The sequence below is a fragment of the Sceloporus occidentalis genome, unplaced genomic scaffold (genome assembly GCF_023333645.1).
Source record: "Sceloporus occidentalis isolate IW3139 unplaced genomic scaffold, rSceOcc1.0.p SCAF_19, whole genome shotgun sequence".
Classification (NCBI taxonomy): Eukaryota; Metazoa; Chordata; class Lepidosauria; order Squamata; family Phrynosomatidae; genus Sceloporus; species Sceloporus occidentalis.
The window spans coordinates 13,520,987-13,544,770 of NW_028316999.1; the positions used below are offsets into that span (position 1 = coordinate 13,520,987).

The 23,784-nt window shown below is 38.0% G+C and overlaps 1 protein-coding gene across 1 annotated transcript in view; it reads right to left on the minus strand.

Annotated features, from left to right (window-relative positions):
* Positions 1 to 3,082: 3,082 nt before the first annotated feature.
* LOC149302468 (E3 ubiquitin-protein ligase E3D-like) overlaps positions 3,083 to 23,784 on the minus strand; it is a 61,370-nt gene continuing 40,668 nt past the window's right edge. The window contains exons 9-10 of the mRNA XM_089482555.1: positions 18,296 to 18,434; positions 3,083 to 3,115 (exon numbers count right to left, since the gene is read on the minus strand). Of these exons, the coding sequence (XP_089338681.1) occupies positions 3,083 to 3,115; positions 18,296 to 18,434 (172 nt within the window). The remainder of the gene's footprint in view (positions 3,116 to 18,295; positions 18,435 to 23,784) is intronic.

Genomic DNA, 23,784 nt, shown 5'->3' on the forward strand with positions numbered 1-23,784 from the left:
ACTTTAGAAATAAAATGGAATGCGCACTGTCACATTAACTCATTAGGGCCGAGGACTCGTGGGGGTATGTTTGAGTTGGGGAGGGGGGCACTGTTGCATTTCGGAGGAGGCTCCTTACCTGCCTGCCCAGTCCCTTCTTATGTCTAAGTAATCATTGGCCGACTATGGGGGCTCTACAAGCCAGGAAACGCTCAATGCGCTTGTCCGGAACCTAGCTGCAAATTCATGGAGCTGTGCGGTGGCTAGGAACCTCGTTGATGCCCGCCGTCAATTGTAACAGCGTTGCTACTGACGCCCTTTGCCCCACCACGTCACTCTCGGCTAGTGATTGGGGGAATATGAAGGGTTAATCCCTTGAGCAATTACGCTTTTAGCAGCCACGAAGATCTGTACGGCGGAGCTACTCAGTCCGAGTATGGGTCTCCGTCAAATGCACCTACACTACGCGGACAAAAGTATTGGGACACCTGACCATTATAAAAAAAACCTTCCCCACACTGTTCCCACAAAGTTGGAAGCATCATTGTCCAAAATGTCTTGCTATGAGATTAATGGGAAGACTTTACCCCAGCATACAGAGTTCAGCACACACACAGCGCTGGATCTGTCTGGAGGTGTGTGCAGGGAATGGCATTCGGCCAAATTCATCTCCTGCGGGGGCATTTAGCTAATTGGGTGGAAAAGGGGCAAATGCATTTGGAGGGATTCTGCAGAATACCCCCATCGATTAGTAAAAGGGATCACGCAAAAATGTAAAGGGGCAACACATCTATCATTTGCATTAAAGCACATATGATGGCTGGAGTGTCCCTTTAAGAGGGTGTAATGCAGATCCTGGTGACTAGCTGCAAAGTGGAAGCAATTCTTCATCTTAACAAATTAGAAGTTAAACTAGGGGATCTTGTTCTGATATACTGATGCTAAGGTAAAGGGATGCTCCACTCATCATATGCACTTTAACTCACATTATAGCTTCTGAGTTTCTTGTTTAAATTATCATTTGTGTCCTGTTGGAAATTAATCGGGGGATTTAGTATTTCTTCACCCTCAGCATTTTGGCTTGCAGGAGATGTGTTGGGCCAGGCTCTCACAAGAACTACAGGGTTCACACAGAAACAAAGGTTGGAATACAGCACGAGACAGGGTACCACCAAGTCCTTCAATAAATCCAAAATAAAGAAGCAGAGGCTCAGCACTCAAATGGTAAGGTGAGTTTATTTCACAGGCAATGTTTCGACACAGGTCTTTCTCGAGCTTAAGAAAAGCTTGAGAAAGACTTTTGTGTTGAAACGTTGCCTCTGCTTCTTTATTTAAGAACTACAGGGCGTCTAAAAAGGACATTTGCACAAAGTGCCCCCTATCAATTTAAATAGGAGTGTGGAAACCAGACCGCACAGAAGTGTTGTGCGCTGCAGCCCCTTCCTACAGGTCAAACATGTATAGTAAAGTACTTTGATATGCATTTTATGCTGGCGAGGCAGAATGAGACTTGGTACATTTTATGTTTTAAGGAATCGCTAAAACACTAATAGTTGTACTGACCTTCCAATGTTGTATTGTATCTGACTTGTGTATATTTTCACTCAAAGGTACATACAAAGTTCCCTACTGAATTGTGTTTTTGGCTTAAACTGAGGTTACTGAAATGAGCATTAATAAATAGAACTGTATCATACGGCCTGTGTTGTTTCAGGCTAAGCTATTGCTATAGCTTTTATTTCATAAAGCTCGCTGTATTCCAATTCACCTTTACAGAAATGTTTTTCCCTCATGTCCAGCTATATTTAGACAACTCACAAATAGAAAGCACTTGCAGAATTGATGCATCAGCAGTCTAAAGAGATATATTACTCATACCACTAATATTGAACTCCCCAGGAGCCAATGAAATGTGTACTGTACCCATAATGTCACAGAGGAATAGCAATATAATTTGTTGTACGGAAATGGGGTCAAAATATTTTTTTTATAAATATATATATATATATATATATACACACACACACACACACTGTATATAAGTAAATTAAGTACATGTATTAACACATTCAGAGAATAAAATACAGCAAATATGTTATGTGACAGCAAAGTTCAATAATATAGATATGTGATATGGATGCAAAAACCGAAACCTGATAACTATATGTAGAACAAAAGCTCCATTAACTCTGAATTTTGCAGGGATTTCCGAAAAACTATTAAGCACCCGATAATCATTCCCACATTTAAATACTAAGCCATTTATTTATCAGTTGCTCCTTTGTGTGTGTAACAATCACCATTGTAAAAACAAAGACAACATGTGTATGGTTTTCCCTTTGTTTCATCTTAAAATGCACTTATTCCTTTAATGCATGTGAATAAAATAACATTTGGCAGATCAGATTTGTGTTTTCGCTTATGGATTAAAAGTTACGCGCTACCTAGTTTGCTAAATTACATGTCTTAGAACTAAACTCAGCGTTAGAACAAATCATTCCTCGTATTGTTAGTGAGCAAATGCTTCCCGGAAATGACAGTTCAATCATGTAGCATTTGCACCATTTGTAATTTATGCCAGGAGCAGTTTGTCATGCGACACAAAAGCAAGACTAAAACTGAATTAGAGATGTTTTGTGGAATAGCACTCCACATAAAAAACAACACAGAAACTTTTAAGACGTTTGTCATGGGTAACCATCGGTGCCTGCTTTTGTGTCATATAACAATCACACATTTCCCTTGAAAAAAAAGAAATTAGGCAAAACAACCAATTTAAACTTGGTTTAGACATTCAACAGTACTAAAAATTGGGTTACAAATGTGGCATTAAGTTACAAATGGGTTCAATTCTGCAGATTATATAGAACAGCCCCTTTAGAAACCAGCGGAGGTGGTCAGGTTGTGATTTAAACTGTCATGCCAACTTTTTTAGTTCTTAATAAAATATTAATCCATTCATCTCACTGCTTAAGATATGGCGAGAACTTGTGTATCTCACAATGCGATTCTTCCGATGATATAGCCTAGATGAATTGATGTACATTCTGTCAGTGCTTTGCGGTTTAAAATTAAGTATTTACAAAAAGATTATGTCAGAGATTTAACTTGCAGAGTCAATATCATCAGAACGCAGCTGGTAAATAAGAGAAAAAACATTATTTCTTATGGTTGATTCTCAGTTAGAGATATACCGATGCAGTTAGCAATAGGGAACGACTGCCTCTTTAAGAGTGGACAGTAACTGAAGATATGCTAAGAGCAAATGTTTACAGATAAAGAGAAGGTTACATTAATGACCCTCTATTTTCGTTATTCCAAGCCCTGCAAAATTACTATGAAGCGGCAAACAGCGGAGGCAGCTTAGAGCCTGTTTAATGCGATGCATAAAAAATACCTTCCGCAAAGCAAGAACAAATATGAAGAGGTGGAGGGGAGCTGGAAAAAGTGTTATAGTCAGCAACATCAAATGGAAATAATCCTATCTGCGAAACAGCGATTATATAGCTACAGGCTGTAGGAAATGGGCTATCAGACAGAAGCTTATAATATGTTAATGTCAATATTGTTGAGAAAACACGTGGCATGACAGAACAATAACTAGAAAATAGGGCACGCGCAATTTTCTTGCGTACTGAAAGCTTTACTCTTTCGTGTAATGTACGTGAGTACTGCTGCCAAGACTAAACTTACTTTAGTTTCCAGCTATTTGGCTCGGGCTTTAATGTGCTCACCCAAAGCCCACAAAATCAGCCCGAGATACTGAGTTTACTTTACTAGCAAGTTTAAATCAATATTAATACACAGCTTATAAGAGCAATAGTGCTTCCACAAACTAAACTGGATTAAAGGAAGCTTCTGAGACCACTATTATTCCCAGAATGTTTAGAATAACCTATATACTATCATGTAACAATCTACCGTAAAATAGTGAGTATCTTCAGGGCTACTGTGTTGTCGCTTATCAACCTAGTTACGATTTGTCCTTTAAAGCCTAAAGTAAAAAAGTGCCATAAAAATATCTACTCTGCTCGTTAATTTATTTAATTGAATCTAACTTTTGAATAACGTTAAACTTTACAAAATCTACATATCTGAGCCTAGATGTCTGTAACGCATACCTACATGACATCAACTATGCAGCATCCAAACAGACGTGCCAACTTAATTGCAATGGGCCAGAAAGAGGGGAAAACGATGAAAAAAGTTTTTCTAAAAAGGAAAATTCTTCAAGTGGGCATAACAGGATTGTATTTGGTATTGTACAAAGTATTAAAAGTTTTTCACGGAGATCTGAAAGTGGTACCTAGTCCCATGTATCTGAAATGGAAACTGTAGAAACACTAAGGAATTCTCTCTGGAGATGCAGTGACATACGCATGATATTAAAAGCAAGGGATTAAGTCATTATTGAGGAGAGCGAGATATACAAAGTTAATATCCGGATAACACACTATAAAATGTTGAACCAGTACAAAATCTGATTAACGACGTGTTTTTTCTCATACAAATTTTAGAATGAAATGCAATTACAATTCTTTTCTTCTATGAATTTCACCATGAATTCATGTTTCTTGATTAATATAATGTAAGGGACCATAAAGAATGTACGTGGAGACCTTTTTCAGGTCCTTTACCTTCCCTGTAATGAGTAGTTCTAGACTAGAGGAGTAGAAGGTTTGCCACATTAACCATTTGTTGCCATGACAAATGCAGTGTGGGATATAACTGCTCACAGAATTTAATCAAATGAATAACCTAACTGTGGCTTTAGGGGCTGAGGGATGGTTTATTAATATTCTGAAGTTGGGATGTTTTCCGTGTCATAATTCACTACATAATTCCAGAATACTCTCGCACAATGTGGAAAAGAATTCCGTTTCAACTAATTTGGCAAATGAAACTTTTCACAAAACAAGTTTGAAATGATAGCTGGGAAAGGAACCAAAAATTAACAGTGTTCATCCACCACTATCTATTAGCTGTCTCCTTTTTAGTTAGGAATAGCTTATGCATGCTCAGCACAAGTGATACACATTCATTTTATCTTATTAAAATGTCAAGAAGTTAGCAAAGTTTCTTAATAAAGTAAACCATATTGGTACATGCAAAAAACACTTGGATGGAGAACGCTCTATATTCTGCGTTGCACATTTATGTTCGGGATTACTGTAATTTAGCTAAAGATTTTGGATGAATGGTCAGTCGTCCAAACATAGATCCCCACAAGACTACATGCTGACTTGAATGTATAGCTAAAAAGTTTTAAACTGAGGTATTTGCATAATACAGATGGAAATCTCGATGTGGCAAACAACATGCATGGGGGTTATCATTGCAACGCATGCCTTTGGGCACTGAGTATGGTGTTGCTGCTGTAAAACACTGCAGGGTTCATGAAAATGCTTAAAAAACAGAAGTTCAGTAAAAGAACAGGATCTTAAAGACTTTTCGCAAAATTGTTATTTAGCATACACGTCCACTCCCCTTGTGCGAACCTGGGAAGATAAATACTTATGCGTTGCTTTATGTCTCCGTTGGCTAGAAGCTACAACAAATGCTTGTTCATGGAGTGCACAGCTTGAAAAAATGCAAATTAAATGAACGTTTCTACGTTGACAGAATAGACTGCATTCGTGAACTTTGCTTTAAGCGCTAAAATGTGCTTATATTAATGGATTTGGTTCAATGGCAATAATACCAAACAAAGCATGACTTTCTTTTTACCTGAACAAATGAAACAGTTTGCATCACCTATCTGCAAGTCTGTTTGGAACTTGTAGGCCCTAAGCATTAGCATGTGTCAACTGGTACACATGGAAAATAATTAAACCAAAAGAAAAGTTACAAAGAATTCTAGCAGGGCCTCACTAGGTGCTTATGTGCCTATTGGCACATAATAACAGCCCCTGCAACTGTTTTGGTAGACTCTGCTTTAATTTCTTTGTTTCAAGATAGGAAGAAACTAGTGTTTGTATGTCTCCTAAAGAGGAGTATATGTTATTTGTTTTGGTGAATACTTAAAAGGCACAATGTACACATCTGTTGTAAAATTAGCAAGTAGTAGTAGTACTGGCTGTCCTCAATCTAGCAGTGGCAACAAATCAAATGCATGGGTCACAAACCAAAATATCAAATTCGGTTCTTTGAACACATCGGATCTTGGCACCAATACACATCAAAGTTTCTATACCATGTATTTATTAATTATGATTTAACATTTTACACAATTCATAACAAGTCACCACTGTTTTGGAAATAGAAATGAAATATCCCCCAGGGTGTCAATGTAATGTAGTGTAACCTTTGCCCCAAGTGATTATATAATTATAAATAGTCCTACAGAAGTTTGAAACAGGTTGTTTCATGGTTATGTATTTAATCTTAAAACAAAATTGATTATACACAGTGGGTGAGGTTTATGCATAAGGGTTATTGAAAACGAGGACAGAAAAAATATTTTATATTAGGGCCTTAGAACTGCCCTGGAATGAACATCTAGTTCCCAATATTTAGCAAATCTTGCTGAATGGAGTAATTCAACCTATACTTGAAAGTACCGCTGTCAATATTTCTGTACTTGTCAGCTCACTCAGGTTCCAGATGTCAGCGGAGTTACAAAGTTTGAGATATAGAGGCTCTCAAACTGAGTCATGTCTTGTTGAGTTGCATATTGCAAGCCACCTTTTGAGTCGTGTCAGACTGCTGTGCAGTCAACTGTTATCAAGTGATTGTTTGTGTCAGCAGTCAAGTGTCATGTTCTTACTTGTTAGGACCTGGTCCCAGATTCACAGGCACGTATCTAACACCTCGAGGCGTCCTTAAAGAATGCATAATTATGTGTGTGTAGACACATTTCACTTAAGTTGCACCTTTTATTTTCGCATTTTGTTTAATGATGCAGTAACTCACGGGTTATAAATTCCTGATTCACCTTTATTGATTGCTCCTTTAATGAGCTACTTCTCTACAATCTGTATGTTTAGATCTTCTCATGTACAAGCCCCCCTCCCTATTAAGTGTGATGAGGATGTGGGTCGCAGTTTAGTCAAATCACTTGTTTAATTCAACTAAGAGCTCAGCTGAACTCAGATTCCAAATGGTAAATAGAACAGCAAATATGCTTTTCATAACAACCTGCTGCTTTTTAGCAGCCAATTTGACTTAATAAGTAAACTTTAATTGTAGACAGGTTAGCAGTAGAGTTAATTGTATTGAATAGACAATACTATTATTTTGTTTTATATAGCACTATCAAACAGGACATAAAAACATAACACTTTGACTTAGAGAAACAACAGGTAAGGAATGAGCTTACAATTGAGTGGGTGCTTAAGTTGAGTTGGCCTGAGCAGGTCAACTACCAAATTGAATCTTCCTGAACGGACCATTGACTCTACAAACTGAGAAACATCTATTAAATCTTATAAATACTATTGTTGGATTCCATGACTATATAGAATGGGTGGCAATTGTAGGGGTGAACTTGATTTTCTTTTTAGAAGCCATCAAGAGACATTTCCTTCGCTATAAGCATCACAGCTGATTACTGGGGCCCTAAGGTAGCATTTAAAGTCTAAATGGGGAAGGGAGTGGCATTCAACCCTACACATTCCTAACCATATTCCATTCTCATGTAACCCATTTGCAGGCACATTCCAAGGTTCATTTGTCCTTGATCTGTGTACTTTGGCACCTGTATGGAACAGGAGAGAGACGTCTACAGCGAAGCAGACTAGGGATGCTCCCAGTTAGGACCATGACTTCCTGGCATACATGGGCGTTACTAGAAGCCTCAGGACCCGGTGCGAGAATCTGTTAAGGCCCCCACCCCAACCTACCACCTTCTCACACTATCGACCCTCTCCCTACCCACCCTTCTCACTATCTACCCTTTGCCTACCCCCCTTCTAACTATCTACCCTCTCCCCCTTCTCACTATCTACCCTCTCCCTACCCCCCCTTCTCATTATCTACCCTCTCCCTACCCCCCTTCTCATTATCTACTGTCTCCCTACCCCCTTCTCACTATCTACCCTCTCCCTACCCCCCCTCTCACTACTTACCCTTTCCCTACCCCCCTTTGTAGGTCACTTACCGTGCAGTCCTGTCGTGGGGGCGCGAGGCCTCTTCTCGCTGCTCTGTCGCGGTGCGCACGGCTTCACTGCTGAGCGCCGGCATATGACTTCATATTCCGGCGCTCAGCATGAAGCGCCGGCACCCGAGACAGGCGCCTCACGCTCCCACCACTACAGTCGGGGCAGCGCTGAGGCAGGTGGCGGCACAGACAGAAGGGCGCAGAGCGGTTGCTGAAAACGACCGCTCGGCACCCCTTGGCCCCTCTGACTCCAGGGCCCTGTCGCAGTCGCGACCCCTGCGACCTCGGTAGTTCCACCACTGCTGGCATAAGAGGTTTGTCTCCTCCTCTCCACCTTATTTATTTCCTTGAAAGTTTATATTTGATTTTATTTTCATGTTTTTCCTAGTGTCAAATTCAACTACATCCCCATCATTACAAATGGAATACATTTACCTTTGTACTATTAATATGTTAGAAAATACTCCAATTTCTAACTACTTTACAGCTTTGTCCTTTAATTGAAAAGTGAGTGGATAGAGATTTCCCACTAAATAGAGACAATGCTTTATGTCTTACCTATCAACCTCTGTACAAGCATAAAACTTAAATACTTCAAAACTACTGTGACACTGAGCTATGGGTAAATGGGAAAAAAGGTTCCAGGATATTAATTTTTATCAAGCAATAAATTCACCCCTCAATCATTTACTTCCTTTTTCTGAGATGATATTTAGAAAAAACCAATAAACATTAACAAATAGGAGCTACTGAGCCACTAAGATCAGACAAATCGACACTGCACTTTTTATAGTAACTGTGTCAATTTACAGACACCTATCAGGGGCGGCACATTTGTAAATGCACTTGGTACTCCATAAAAAATCTAATTTACAGCTAAGTTTAGCTATATGATGCATAAATACATAAAATACATTTTCAACTTGAAAGACACATATAAATCTATAAACCTCATAGCTAGGGACTCCAAACAACTGGCGTTGCTCAGCTATAGTGCTCACTACACAAATGGGCATTAACACATGAACACAATGCACAGCACTTACAGGTCCACACAGTGTTCACAGATACAAAGTCACAACACTCTGTGATAGTGCTGTGAGTATCTAACACAAAAACATTCGCTGACACTCCCATGACTTATATCACCCACAGGCGCCTCACAGCACAAACCCACACAAGAACAACTCACATCACTCACACACACAAGCTACAAAACTCATATACTCCCACAATTCACAGCACACACAGGCAAACACCCTACCTTTAGAGTCTCATTACAATACCCGACCTTGTGTGAGTCAGCACTGAGGTGCAAAGGCATTTTGCCAAGCAGGAGATGTGTTCAGCTGAACACACCACCTGCAAGCCAAATAACAATTTAATCGGGACGCACAGCTATAATATACATGTAAGCGCATATGACAGCTGAAGTGTCTGTTTTTCTGATCTTGACTCTTCTGCCCAGGCCACATTACGACCTTACAAGGCTGGTGATCTTGTTTGTTTTTTGTCAAACTGTGAAGAATATATACTTGGGTAGTGCTGGTGGTAGGTTATGCTCCTAGCACACAGAATTAGATCAGTGCATAGTTACGTGCCAGAAGAAAACACTCATTGTACATATCATGACACATCTTGTTATCACACAATACATGTGTACATATTAGTAAGTAAAATGGAAAAAAATACTTTACAATAAAACAGCACTGGTATGTAAAAATTGTAATACAAAAGAGAAAATATTACCCCCGAAATAAAAATTTAAACCACCTGTAATTCATTTTCCAGATGGGGTTTTCAAATACTGCTCCTGGCGTGTGTACAGCCCCTGGGGTGTGCGTCTGCACACAGCCAATGCTGTCTATGATAAATATAAAACTAAACACCACTGTCATCGGGTTGGGCGAGTGAAGTCCCCGAAGTTATAATTCCTGGGCACAGCAATTTATGGGGAAGTCACACATGAGTACAGAGCTATAAATATTCTTTAGATAACCAAACTCTACAGTCTTTAGAATGCAATGTATTCAAGAATACATTAGGAACATGGATTGCACGGAAGGGAGCAATAAAAAAAAATGTAAAAATTACATCTTTGGGTCAAGAGCAGAAAGAAATTATGAGAAACATTGTTAATCTGGCAGATCAGACCAGAAGAAAAGCAAATACATGCAGAGTTTTACAAACAGAGAAACACAGAAAAACAATTATTCTAGAACAAATTACTTGATGGATGTCAAAAATTACAACGTAAAGTGATGAAAGGAAAAGGAAAAGGAAAAAAGTACTTGTTGAGAATTTTTGGGCTCTTCAAATTGAAACTACACTACAAAATACAGTCACCAATAAAAATATAAAAAATGTATTTAAAATAGTGAATCCCAGAAAACAAAAGCAATTCAAGCACTGCATGCCATTTTCATTTGTTCTGGTCCTAACTACGTAAATACAGAACGAGGAAGGAATACTATTTCCAACAGCAAGAATGGATACATATATCTAAATAAAGGGCAATTGAGGCCATTCACACTATTTAAGGACTATTACAAAACATCTGAGAATTCATCAAATAGACCATATTACTTATAGTGTAATATAGTGAGAGGGTAAATAACTATTATACAATGGTGGGCACCCTGCCAGAAATTGTTATTAATTCAATATATCATATAAACATTCATATGAAGACTGAAATGTACATACACTCACTGGCCACTTTATTAGGTACACCTGTTCAATTGCTTGTTAACACAAATAGCTAATCAGCCAATCACACAACATCAACTCAATGCATTAAGACATGCGGACGTGGTCAAGACAACTTGCTGAAGTTCAAACTGAAAATCAGAATGGGGAAGAAAGGAGTTTTCAGTGACTTAGAACGTGGCTTGTTTGTTGGTGCCAGATGGGAGTATTTCAGAAACTGCTAAGCTACTGGGATTTTAAAGCACAACCATCTATAGCCAGTGAGTATTTGCATATTTATATTATATATATATATATATATATATATATATATATATATATATATATATACACACACACACATACACACACAGACACACTACTGTGCAAAAGTTTTAGGCATGTGTGAAACAATGCTGTAAGGTAAGAATGCTTTAAAAATATACACTTTAATACACAGTATGTCAGGCACCACCGGGATTCAAACCTGCAACCCTGTGGATTCTGGGTTTATCACCTATCCACTACTCCACCAGGTGGATCTTGGACTGCAGTGTCCTTCTGCCTCTCCTTGGACCATGCTGTTCCCTAATGCTCTTGAAACACCTGCCCCTCGTTTGGTCAATTAAGGCTTAATATAAACCAGGCATCAGCCTAGCCTCATTGCTAGAGCATTGTGTTCCTGGCCCTGTATACTGAGCTACTGCTTTGCTGCATTTGATCTGTCTCCTGTGTATGACTCTTGGCTACGTCAACGATCCAGTTTTGTGTACCAGACCCCGGCGTGTTCCAGACATACCTACCTGTCCAGCTGCTTCCAAGCCTTGTGCCCTGCCTGAGGGCTTCCAAGCCTTGTGCCCTGCCTGAGGGCTTCCTAGCCGCCTGCCCTGCCTGAGGGCTTCCTAGCCGCCTGCCCTGCCTGAGGGCTTCAAGTTTCCTGCCTGTTTTTCTCCTGCTCTCTCCAAATACCTAAAGATGGCGCCTAAGAGAAAATCTAAAGCTAAAGTAGCGCACAGCCCTGAACTGGACACATCAGCTGGCTTACAGCCATGTTCTGAACCTGCCCCTGCATTGAGACTCCTACTTGATCCGGCACCGAGTGCCCTGACACAGTATCTCACAAAAGTCAGTACACCCCTCACATTTTTGTAAATATTGTATTATATCTTTTCATGTGACAAACACTGAAGAAATGACACTCTGCTACAATGTAAAGTAGTGAGTGTACAGCCTGTATAACTGGGTACATTTGTTGTTCCCTTAAAAATAACTCAACACACAGCCATTAATGTCTAAACCTAGGCAACAAAAGTGAGTACAGCCCTCAGTGGAAATGTCCAAATTGAAACAATAATTAACTAATGGAGAAACAGCTGTGTAGGAGGCATAAAACTGGGTGAGGACCAGCAAAACTCACTAACAGGGTAATGTTGCTGAAGAATGTCAAGTAATACACCACGGCAAGACTTAGCAGCAACAAGACACAGGGTAGTTATACTGCATCAGCAAGGTCTCTCTCAGACATTTTAAGGCAGACAGGGGTTTCCAGATGTTCTATCATAGCTCTTATGAAGAAGCACAAAGAAACAAGCAATGTTGAGGACCATAGACACAGTGGTCAGAGCAGGAAATCTATTGCAGCAGATGAAAGATACACCATGCTTACTTCCCTTCACAATGGGAAGATGTCCAACAGTGCCCTGTGCCACACCACAGAGCCCTGATCTCAACATTCCTGGGGACAGCAACTTATGGGGACATCACACATTAGTGACTGGGATGACATGAAGAGAGAGAGAAGCAACTGAGGTAGCCTAAATCCACAGAAGAACTATGGTTAGATTTCCAAGAGGGTTGGAAAAGCCTACCTGCTGAGTACCTAAAAATAGTGTGTGCAAGGCTGATCACACCACATATTGACTTCATTTACATTTTTTCTTCTGTTCACTCACTTTGCATTTTGTTAAATGATAACAAATGATCTATTACTATGCCTATTTTTGAAAGCATTCTTACTTTACAGCATTTTTCCCACCTGCCTAAAACTTTTGCATGGCATTATATTATATTTATACTGTATATATACTGTTAAAACATTAATGGAGCTTGACTGACTCATTTTACTCTACAATTAATAAATCCATCTATTAAATAAAACTAACATATTGCTGTGACTCTAAAACGCTCAAAACATATATGCTTTATCCTAATATATTAAACTCAAAAAAGCATGACACAGCCCTGTGACCTCACCAGTCAACAGCCAACATTGAAACAGAAACCTTGACATTTTCGTAATAACAGCAGCAATCAAACGGAAAGGCTCTAATATTCTGCAGCTAAACCGAACCATATATCATTATGAGAATTCAATAACTGCAGAAACCCTGTGAGCTAGCAAGGAAGGCACAGTGAAGCGAGGTTAACAAAATATCACACAGATTACATGTCAGTCTAAAGTATTTCCTACACTAAATGATTTTGTGCTGTTGGCTATAAAGCAAGGATGGTGTCAGGGCACATCTTGAGCAGAGCCATCATGGATGAACAGCTCAGTGATAATGCATGGGAATATGTTGCAATGGCTCCCAAGTGATCTCACATTTGAAACATGGGATATACTTGGCCGTCCATATGACCTGCAGAAAAAGTGTGTGGATCAACATTCATGTAGACACAAGGGAGTATTTGTGTAGCTAAGAAGAAGGGTGCCGTATGGGAGTACTTTGAAGTGTTTGTCGTAAATGTGTGTTAACCCTATGGTTATACCGTCCCTTAATGTATTTGTCAATACCTATGGTTTAATAAAAGTTATAGCAGATTATGATTTATCTGTGAAAGAGCACTGAATGCAACATCTTGAATATATGCAGACAAAACTTTGTAAGTTAGACAAATCAAAACTTGAGTTAGTAACAGATATAATAATGAAACTTCATTAACCTGATCATATTGATTTGACTCCAGACCTAAATGGTAACAATGAATCATATGCTGGTGCTGTTGGGACACAGAATAAAGGACAGTAAAACCATAGGAGGAACGAACATTTAAAGTGCTGACAAACACCTCAAAGAACTCACAGACACACAAGCTTTAGCCGCAGAACTACTCCCTTAGTGTCTACACGAATGCTGATGCCCACACACCTTTCCTCTTGGTCATATGGTGGACCAAGTATATCACCTGTTCAAATGTGAGATCTCTTTCGGTGTCACGTACACTCTTACTCTTTTTGCCATTGTTGCCACTTTATACTACCTGGAATTCTCATTAACCTAATCAATTATTTGTAGTAGTCATGAGAACTGTAATTGCACTTTTAGTTTACTACCCTGTATGCAAATACATAAACAGTAAAAAATATAAGATTAAAACAAAAAAAGAACTTTGGATATTAACTTTGTCTGTAACCTTATTAATATTGCATAGTGAGTTAAATATTGATTAGATGCTGCTATTAACAGTGATCACACGGATACAGTTAGTGTGTTAGCCTAGCTCAAAGGCTAAACAAATGCATTCAAACTAAAAGTGAACACTTATAATGTAATATTTGCATGTAACATACACAAAATATTCTGAAAAGCCCAGTTTTGTTGCATTAAAATGTCAAAAAGCATTATTTTCAGAACTAAGATAAATTAAACATATAGTATTTTGTTGGTCAACTAAAATGCAGAATCAACTTTTCCTGAGGCTATGTATTTTTAGGATCACCGGATCTAAAGTCAGAGATTTTTTTTTAGGCATATAGTTAGGCATATGATTAAACAATTATACCAAACAGGTGATAATGATTATTAATTTAAGATGTAGGTTGAAACATAATCATTAACTGAAATTGAAACAGCTGTGTAGGAGGAATAAAACTGAGTGAGGGACACCCAAACCCACTTACAAGGTAAGGTTGCTGAAGACCGTTTAATGTCAAAAGTCATACACCATGGCACAGTAACAAGACACAAGGGTAGTTATACTGCATCAGCAAGGTCTCTTATGTGGATGTCATGGGTTTCCAGATTTTTTGTCTAAGCTCTTTTGAAGAAGCACAAACAAGCAATTTGAGGATTCCCATGGCATGTCATATGGCTTTCTCCTATATCAGCAGGAAACGAGTGTCTGAGATGGGGTTTAGCGTTCTAAAAACCCAGGGGCCAGGCCTGCATCCAAGGTGTGCAAAGTGCAAGTACACACTGTCAAAAGGAGAGGGCGAACTTATGCTCAGTAGCAAGCTAGCTAAAGTACAAGACGGACTTTACCTAAAACCCCCACATGTTCAATTTGGAAAAGACTGGGAAGTAAAATGGGTCCTGGTGCATGCAGTGCCAATGGCTGCCCAGGCTTACATGGTATGTAGCAGAGTGTCATGGAGCATGACTCTGCTGCCCATACACATGTGAATACATTTTCCCCTTACCTAAATAACTCAAATGTACGCAGTATTTATATTTAACCCCTTAAGGACCGGGCTCATTTTTCGTTTTGTACCCTGTGGGACCGAGGCTGTTTTGACACTTTTGTGGTGCTTGTGTTCAGCTGTAATTTTCTCCTCACCCATTTAGTGTACCCACATAAGTTATATATTGTTTATTTCAGGACAAGATGGGCTTTCTTCAGATACCATTATTTTGATCGTATCATCTTATTTACTATAAAAAAAATAAAAAAAACATGGTGCAAAATTGAAAAAAAAAACACATTTTATGACTTTTATTTGAAAAATCTTTTACTCACCTAAAAAAGCAAGTAAAAAAACTAGCTAAATAGACTCTACTACTTGTCCTGAGTTTAGAAATACCCAATGTTTTTATGTTTTTTTGCTGTTTTTTGTAAGTTATAGGGCAATAAGTACAAGCAGCGTTTTATGATTTCCAAATCTTTTTTAACAAATCTGGTCAGTCTGCCTCCATCTCCTCTTTGGAACATCTTTGAAGCCGGTTAACTCAATTTAACCCATTCAAACCATATATTTTTGAAAACTAGACACCCCAGGGTATTCCAAATGCTGTTATTTTAACCCTTTCCATGCACCAATTATACAACTACACTTTGTCAAACTTTGTAATAGTAATTTTTTTTATTTTTTTTTTCCACACAAATTGTACTTTAGTTATAGATATACAGGTGCTGGTATATGTCACTGTCAAACAACACCCCAATATGTGTTCAGCAACATCTCCTGAGTACAGCGATACCCCACATGCATGGGTTTGTCAGATTGTTTGGCTGGTAAAAGGCTACTTTTGGGGCATGCGTAATTCAGGTGGTCATTTGGTCATTGTGCCTCCCTCTCCTCTTTGGAATATCTTTGAAGCCGGTTAACTCAATTTAACCCATTCAAACCATATATTTTTGAAAACTAGACACCCCAGGGTATTCCAAATGCTGTTATTTTAACCCTTTCCATGCACCAATTATAGAACTACACTTTGTCAAACTTTGTAATAGTAATTTTTTTTATTTTTTTTTCACACAAATTGTACTTTAGTTATAGATATACAGGTCCTGGTATATGCCACTGTCAAACAACACGCCAATGTGTGTTCAGGAACATCTCCTGAGTGCAGTGATACCCGACATGCATGGGTTTGTCGGGTTGTTTCAGATTTAAAATGCCACATTTGGGAAGTGCGCTTTTTTTCTCCATTTTGGTCAGTCTGTACCTATGCCCTATCTTTGAGCTAGGCCACTCCAATTTACCCCATCAGCCATTTTTTTTATATATTAGACACCCCTTGGGTATTTGAAGTGCTTTTATTTTAACTCTTTGTTGAGATTTTTGAGAAATTTTAGCACTTGCTCAAAATAATAAACTTTATTTTTTAATTTTATTTTATTTTTTTAATACTTTTTTTATATTTTTTTTTACACATTTTGCTGGTACTGGATGGTTCATCTAGTGACATCACTGCATAATTATTTTTAAATGTTAGCACATTTTTTTAAAATTTTTTTTTCCATTTTTTATTTATTTTTATTTTTTTGAATATTTTACTAATCACACAGTGATTAGAAAGCTGGGCTCCATTGACTTGCATGGTTGAATGCAGTACCTGTATTCAACCAGCAAGTGGAGCCAGTTCTCTAGAGGGTCTGGAGACCCTCTAGCGAACTTTTTCGTCTTTATTGTTTTATTTCCCGGGCCGCCGCCATCTTGCTTGATGGCGAAGATCACCGGCAGCGGCGGCTGTGACCGCTCTCCGGAGCGGTCACAGCCCACCCAGAGGTAAGTGTTTGGTGTCGCTGGATGCCTCCTGATCGAGGCATTCCAGCGACACCATTTAAACGCTTTTAAAACGGGCGTCCGCCGCCATACAATGTATGGCGGCTGTTGACGCCCCGGGGAGGGGCCAGACATGGCCCCCGATGCCGATCTCGGCCTTGCTGAATGCCTCGACATCGAGGCATTGCAGCAAGGCCGTTTAAGCGAAGAAAGTGATCCTTGATCACTTTCTAAGCTTATTTAATTTTTTGACGGTTCAGGACCGTCAAAGGTCATTTAGTGACCTTCTTGTTATGACGGTCCTGAACCGGCAAAGGTCGCGAAGGGGTTAATGCATAACTAATCAAGCCAGTGTATTATGTCTAAACAAACTTAATATAGTTCAGAATATCATTAATGATGAGGTAAATACTGATCCTGTGTCAATCTGAATTTGCACTTCCTTTCAAATAAAATGAAATAGGGTCATAGCCATCAAAATGAACTAGGAAAAAATACTTTTTATTATTAAAAAATATATATCAATTAACAGCAGTGACTCTCTCCCCTAACCCTTACTTACATTTACTAACTTCCACCATAAGTCACAGTATTTCAAGAAACACCCATTGTATGTTTTATCCCTTTCTTTCATTTCCAAGTATAAAGTAATGACAAAATAAAATACAAGTATTGTTATTTGGTAAAATCAGCAATTTGCCTAATAAGATTAGGCTAGTTTGATGACCCAAATGTAATGGGAGAGAAATGGAAAAAGATAAAACAACATCTGGCTTTCCTCACACTGGGACTCAAAGTGCTTTAAGGGGTAAACATATATATTAACTTAATGTAGTTACATAATTGGACATTAACAGTACAAGTGGAAGAGTAAAGGATAATTAGCTGAATGCTTGGGAGAAAATATGAGTATTAAGTTTTTGTTTTTTTAATTTTTAAAGTCTCTAAAGATGGGGCCTCTGTGGCTGAATGTGGCAGAGAGTTCCACAGTGCAGGGGCAGCATAGCAGAATGCACTGGAACCAGATTTTAATGGAAAGGGGCGAGTTGGAATGTTGGGTGATAACTCTTTCAAGTAACAGAGCCCCCTGGTTCTTTAGTTCTTTAAATGTCAACAAGCCCATCATAAAATAGATTCTCCATTTAATAGAAAACAAACAAGGTAAGAAGTAGAACGGAAATAACAAAATAAAGCAGCTGTTCATTCTGCCATTAATTCTACAGGACAAATAACCGTCTTTTCAAATGTACATAATAACTACTACTTTATACACAATGTTTACTAGATCGTGTTGCCCGTCTTACCTGCCAATTATTCATGGATCGCAGGGATCGTGGCAAGGCTGCATTGTTGAGAGACAGAAGCAGCAGAAATTCCAAGCATGTCTTGGAAGGAAATATTAGTGTGTGAGCTCCAGTTTGGTTCATCCATTTATCCACAAGCCTAGAAGGAAAAATATTTAATAAAATCAGGTGACCCCCAGTAGTGACATAAAATATATTTTCTTAGCATACTAACTTCTGGTAAAAAGAATGATGGCTTTGAACATACAGTACTAAAACTATGCAAGCTATAACATTTTAAGGCATAAAGCCCAGAATAGTATAATATGTACTAAAAAACAAAAAAAACCCCACACCATTAAACATGCTAATAAAACATAGTAAGCCTGCCTCTCCGCCTTCCAGTTAATCCCAAAAGTGTTTGAGGTGAAGCACAATCAAGTTGTTTCAGTCCAATGGACACTTGGCATCACGCATGAAATCATGAAATCCATTTCATGAAGCTTCTGATCCAATTTTTGTGGTGATGTTGCTTTGAGAAGCAATTTGGAACTTGTTCATAAGTGTTCCAACCAACGACAGGGTCATTTTATGCGTTACGTGCTTCGCTCAGTAGCTCTGTTCTGCGAGCATGTGCGGCCTACCACGCGTCACAGCTGGGCTAGAAGTTTCCTCTTCTCTAAAACAGCACTTCTGACCAAGCAGCTCTAGCAAAGCAGAAATTCTGAAAATACGTGTAAGGTGGCATTCTATGATAATCTCATGTCTCTGAGCTCAGCAGCATGGGTCAAACTACTGCCCATGTTTGTCTGTATAGATGATATGCCCATGTGGTTGATTTTATACGTGTCAGCAAAAGGTACACTAATTAGAAGGGGTTTCCACATAATGTTGGCCATGTAGTCTGTGCATCAGCAAATTTGGTTAATATCTGGAACAGTTACATTTTACAGCTTTCAAAATAGATCAGTGACAGCTATAGACATAATCAGCAGAGGTGTTTGCAATGAAAAAGGGGAAAATCTCAGCACGAAAGGCTGTTTGAACAGCTTTAAGTAGTGACAAAACAATACAATCTGATAATGGAGCTGGATTGGCTGGGTGATGTAAGTAACACACCAGAACTTGTTGGATAAAACCTGTACATAAATAATTTATTTTAATGAAATTTCGTCAGAAAGCCTCCTATTGATTTGGAAAAATACATCCCACTTCACAAGCTAAAAATAAAACCGTGTCTTTCCTCTGCTCCGCTCAAAGCTTGTACTAATGAAATATTCAGCAGACACCGGAAAACCGAAACAAAACCTCCAATCTCAGTGCACAAATTGGATTTTCATTTCTACCACAGAAGAAATGGACATGACAGGGTGTACTGAAGATGTCATCGTCCTAATAATACTATGCATTATGAAGGGTTAAAGAAAAATGAATATTATGTAGACACGATCACAGAGTGATTATATTTTTAGGATGGGTTCTCCAGTGGCGGAAAGGCAAATATATTTTGTTGATATATGTTATACACAGAAACGGAAAAACTGGAAAGTTCAAAAGGGGCAATTAATTTCCTCTTTAAAGATAATCAAACTTCTGGACATACTTCTTTCTAAGGATAACATTTTGTCAATGTGACATTGGAAAGGTTAAGTACTTTATTAGGTTATATGTAATCTTACATGGGGGAAAACCTTAAGAGTGATTTTGGCTTGGTTTATAGATACAGTCCAATTCCTTAAGTATTCTTTTGAATGCTTTATAACAAGCAAAGGCAACATACATACATAATGTTTAAAGGCTACAATATGCATCCGAGTTACCCTCATCTAATCAATATCTTGCAGTCATTGGCTGACTTACTCAAAGAAATAAAATGTTATTTCAGATTCCTTTTATTGGATCTATTACAGATCCCCAGCTATCACCAGAAGTGTGAAACAACTAACAGTAGGAGAAACGAGTGGAGGACTTTAATAGCACAGTTACTTCAATAACAAAATTATAGGCTGCGTGCACATTTTAAACTTTTACATTTATTGAGATGTTTTATGGAAAAGTATTCTTTGTTTCTTGTGGGGATTTAATGAATTTGTTTTTTTGTAAATTCAAGTACCACCGTGATGAACAAACTTAATTTCAAGCATGGGCAAAAAAACAATGGAAACATCTAACTAATACATATTTTTAAAGTGATTTTGTGATTAACATGAAACAAAAATACTGTGTTTAAATAACTGAGCTATGCTAACGGTAAAGTGTTCTGGCCCGCTAATTCCGATCTTTCATGTAACCAGTGACAGCTCACATACTATAGCTTTTCAAGACTCTTAGAGCAAAACCTGTTTCCACGATCGTCATCAACCAAGCGCAAGTGGTCTTGTTAGAATGACTGTTATGGTGTGTTTTTGCATGACTGATTACATTTCACATAATGTAACATACCTAATATATCACAGTGTCTTCTTAAATGTTTGAGGGTATAATGTGAATTCTAAATGAAACAAGTCCTGTATCTAATGTATCTTGCTTTTGACCTTGCCACTCCTCACTTCTTTCTATTGTGTTCCTATATATCGTATTTATATATGACCTCAGAGGTTCTAATTTTGCCAGTGTGTGCATTTGCAATGCATTTCTAGTTTTCTCTGTACTTCACCTGTACTAATTTCCTACCTTAATTATTTTCCTACAGGAATTATCTGGCGCTTAACTGCTAGAAAACAGACCCAGAAATCTATTGTAGCTCATCATTACCATCTTGGAATGCCAAGGAAAAGTTATTGGTGTAATTCCGCAGCAGGATATAATGTGAGCAACTCCCAGCAGCGAACCAATATGCCTCGCTATTAAAAGCTGAACAAAATTATTTGCGTAACAGTTGAGTGGGTGGTATTTGAAAAGAGCTTACTTTTATGTTTTATTATTGCAATGGCAAGCGATGAACAGTCATTTTCTGGCACAAAAGGTTGAGTGTCTCTTATTCTGTGGTTATTAACACCATCCATCAAAAACTGCTGCAGGTGTTGAGCTAACATTTGTTCCAAACTTCTTAAGACATCAAGGTAATATAGCTCTATGTAAGTTCCCTTTCCTTAATTCCACAGTTAAGAAAAGATGCGCTGGAGCTCAAACAACCTTTGGAGATCTTCCCAAACTTATAAGAGTTATAATCAGTTTTAGAAATCAATTTTGTTGGCCTGCACATGCAACATACATGATCTCCAGTCTGTCAAGAACTGTTGGAGGGCCATAGATGCCTTCCGGCATGAGGATTATCTCTTATCACTCTAAAGGTAGGGCCTCTATAGGTCAACACATATGAAACAATACATCTAAATTCTAATGTATGGAATTTCTCTAATGCAAGAAATGAAAAAAAAGGGATGATGAAATATCTTATCGTTAAAGAATTGTATTACTACGAAACTATAAAAGAGGGAAAAAATTGGAAAATTAAGAAAGGTATGGAATGGGGTTTGTTAGAAAGGGTGATGAACAAAGTAGCTTTAAGGAAATTGCTTATCCTTATAATGTACTGTAGTTTGGGGTAGCCGTATGAAATGCTTTTGACTTGATAAAGGGAGGACTCCCGAAAGCTCGTCTATTATTTTAAATACTGTTAGTCCAATAAAAAAGGTATTACAAGATTCTGCAACATTCTGGTTTTTTGCATCCTTATAATGTGTAATATTTAAAATGCTAGAAGAAATAGACATTTTCCAACATTACAGTAATATGACAACTGAGCTGCATTACACCGTCGAAGAAATGGCCAGATTTCAATGACATAGAGCCTTTATCAACTTCATATACTTACATGATGGTGTAATAAAGCTTGGCTGTCACAGTACAGGAGTGCCAGATCAATTCTTTGTTGTCCCTAATGATGGTGGCGGAACTGGAAGACCTTTGATCTGTGTCACTCTTGCTTTCCATTGTGTGTGGGCTATTAAGTTTGGATCATATGTGCCATTTACAGCACAAGTTGGCATAAATATGTTATTCTAGAATACCTGCTTAATATGGAATGTTCAAAATTTCCAGCTACCCTAACAGTACAAAAGGTTTAAGTTATGATTACAAAGTGATAGCAGGGAGAGTGAACAACTGTAGGTTATAAAATTTTCATACTTAATGTAAAGTACACTTTTTTCCTAGAAAGCAAATTGTTTTAATTATGAATGATCCAAGTAGGAACATATTTTATGCAACTTTGTGGTATAATTCTCATTTTTTATGGCGTCAGCACCATTTTAATGACAGTTCCTATCCTCGTAAATAGCTAGTAAACAATTCCAGATCAAGATACAACACACCAGCTATAAGCATACATGGTGAACTTAGATATTTCTTAGAAATGTGTATATATATAAGAAATACAATTGAAAACAAGACGAGCAGGACTAACAATAGTTACAGAAACAGAGGATATGAGCCACAAAAGAGGTAACCTATGTGGCTTATGAGGCATGACAAAGCGTAATGGCAAATGACAGCAGCTCCTCTATGACAAGACAATAAAGGTGTATGATCAGTACTGTTGACAGCGGATGATGGCTGACTGCTGTAACTCTGTCTCAAAGTATCTCCGTATTGGCAGTAGTTCATGGTGTACGATTTCTGGTTAAGTTAAATTGAATCTGCGATGCTATATAAACTATGGGTCATTTCACAGGTCATCAAAAACAATATACTCCCCAGTGCTAGCGGAAAAGCTAAGTAATCCATCATGAATTAAAAATAAAATCACATATTCACATCACTGGCATTTGATCCCAGCTTTTGTAAAGGTAACTGTTACTTTGGATTTGTTTCTGTAGCACTTCAGATTTGAGAATTACCAAGGACCATCAGAACTTGCAGTTATTAATAATAACAAACATTATTTGCAGTGCTTTAGATATACAAGGGAATGCAAAATGATTGTACTACTGCAATTCTCCTGCATTGTCGAGAATTTTGGTAAAGATTTCATTGGAAAGTGCTTTAGAAAGGAATCTGTCATCTGTCATTTTATGTTTACTACATGACTAAGACAAAATTGTCAAAATAGTCATATAAACAGAAACGGAATCTATAACATACAAGCTAAAGTTACCAAAAAAAAAGTTCTTATCACCAATGTAGCTGATTATTGGAATTCCAATGCTACTAAATAATACTAATACTGTAATCAATTAGTTTACAACCTTCTTTTTAGAATACCTCTTGTAAGGCACATTTTGGGTCTGTTTATGTATAAACAATGTTATATATATATATATATATATATATATATATCGTATGGATCACCTTTGGAAATAAAGTCAAGCATGATTAATAATTGGAAATAAAACCCCTTGGATGCCAGGGGTGTTGACAGGCAAATGATCGTCTTAACTCTTTGCACTGAGTTAAACCTGCATATCATTCCTTGCTTAACGAGTATGAGCATCTTGTCGTGGGGAATGAAAAAGGTCTACCCAAAAAATAGAAAACCACACAAAAAAAATAAAAGCACCAGGTATGCA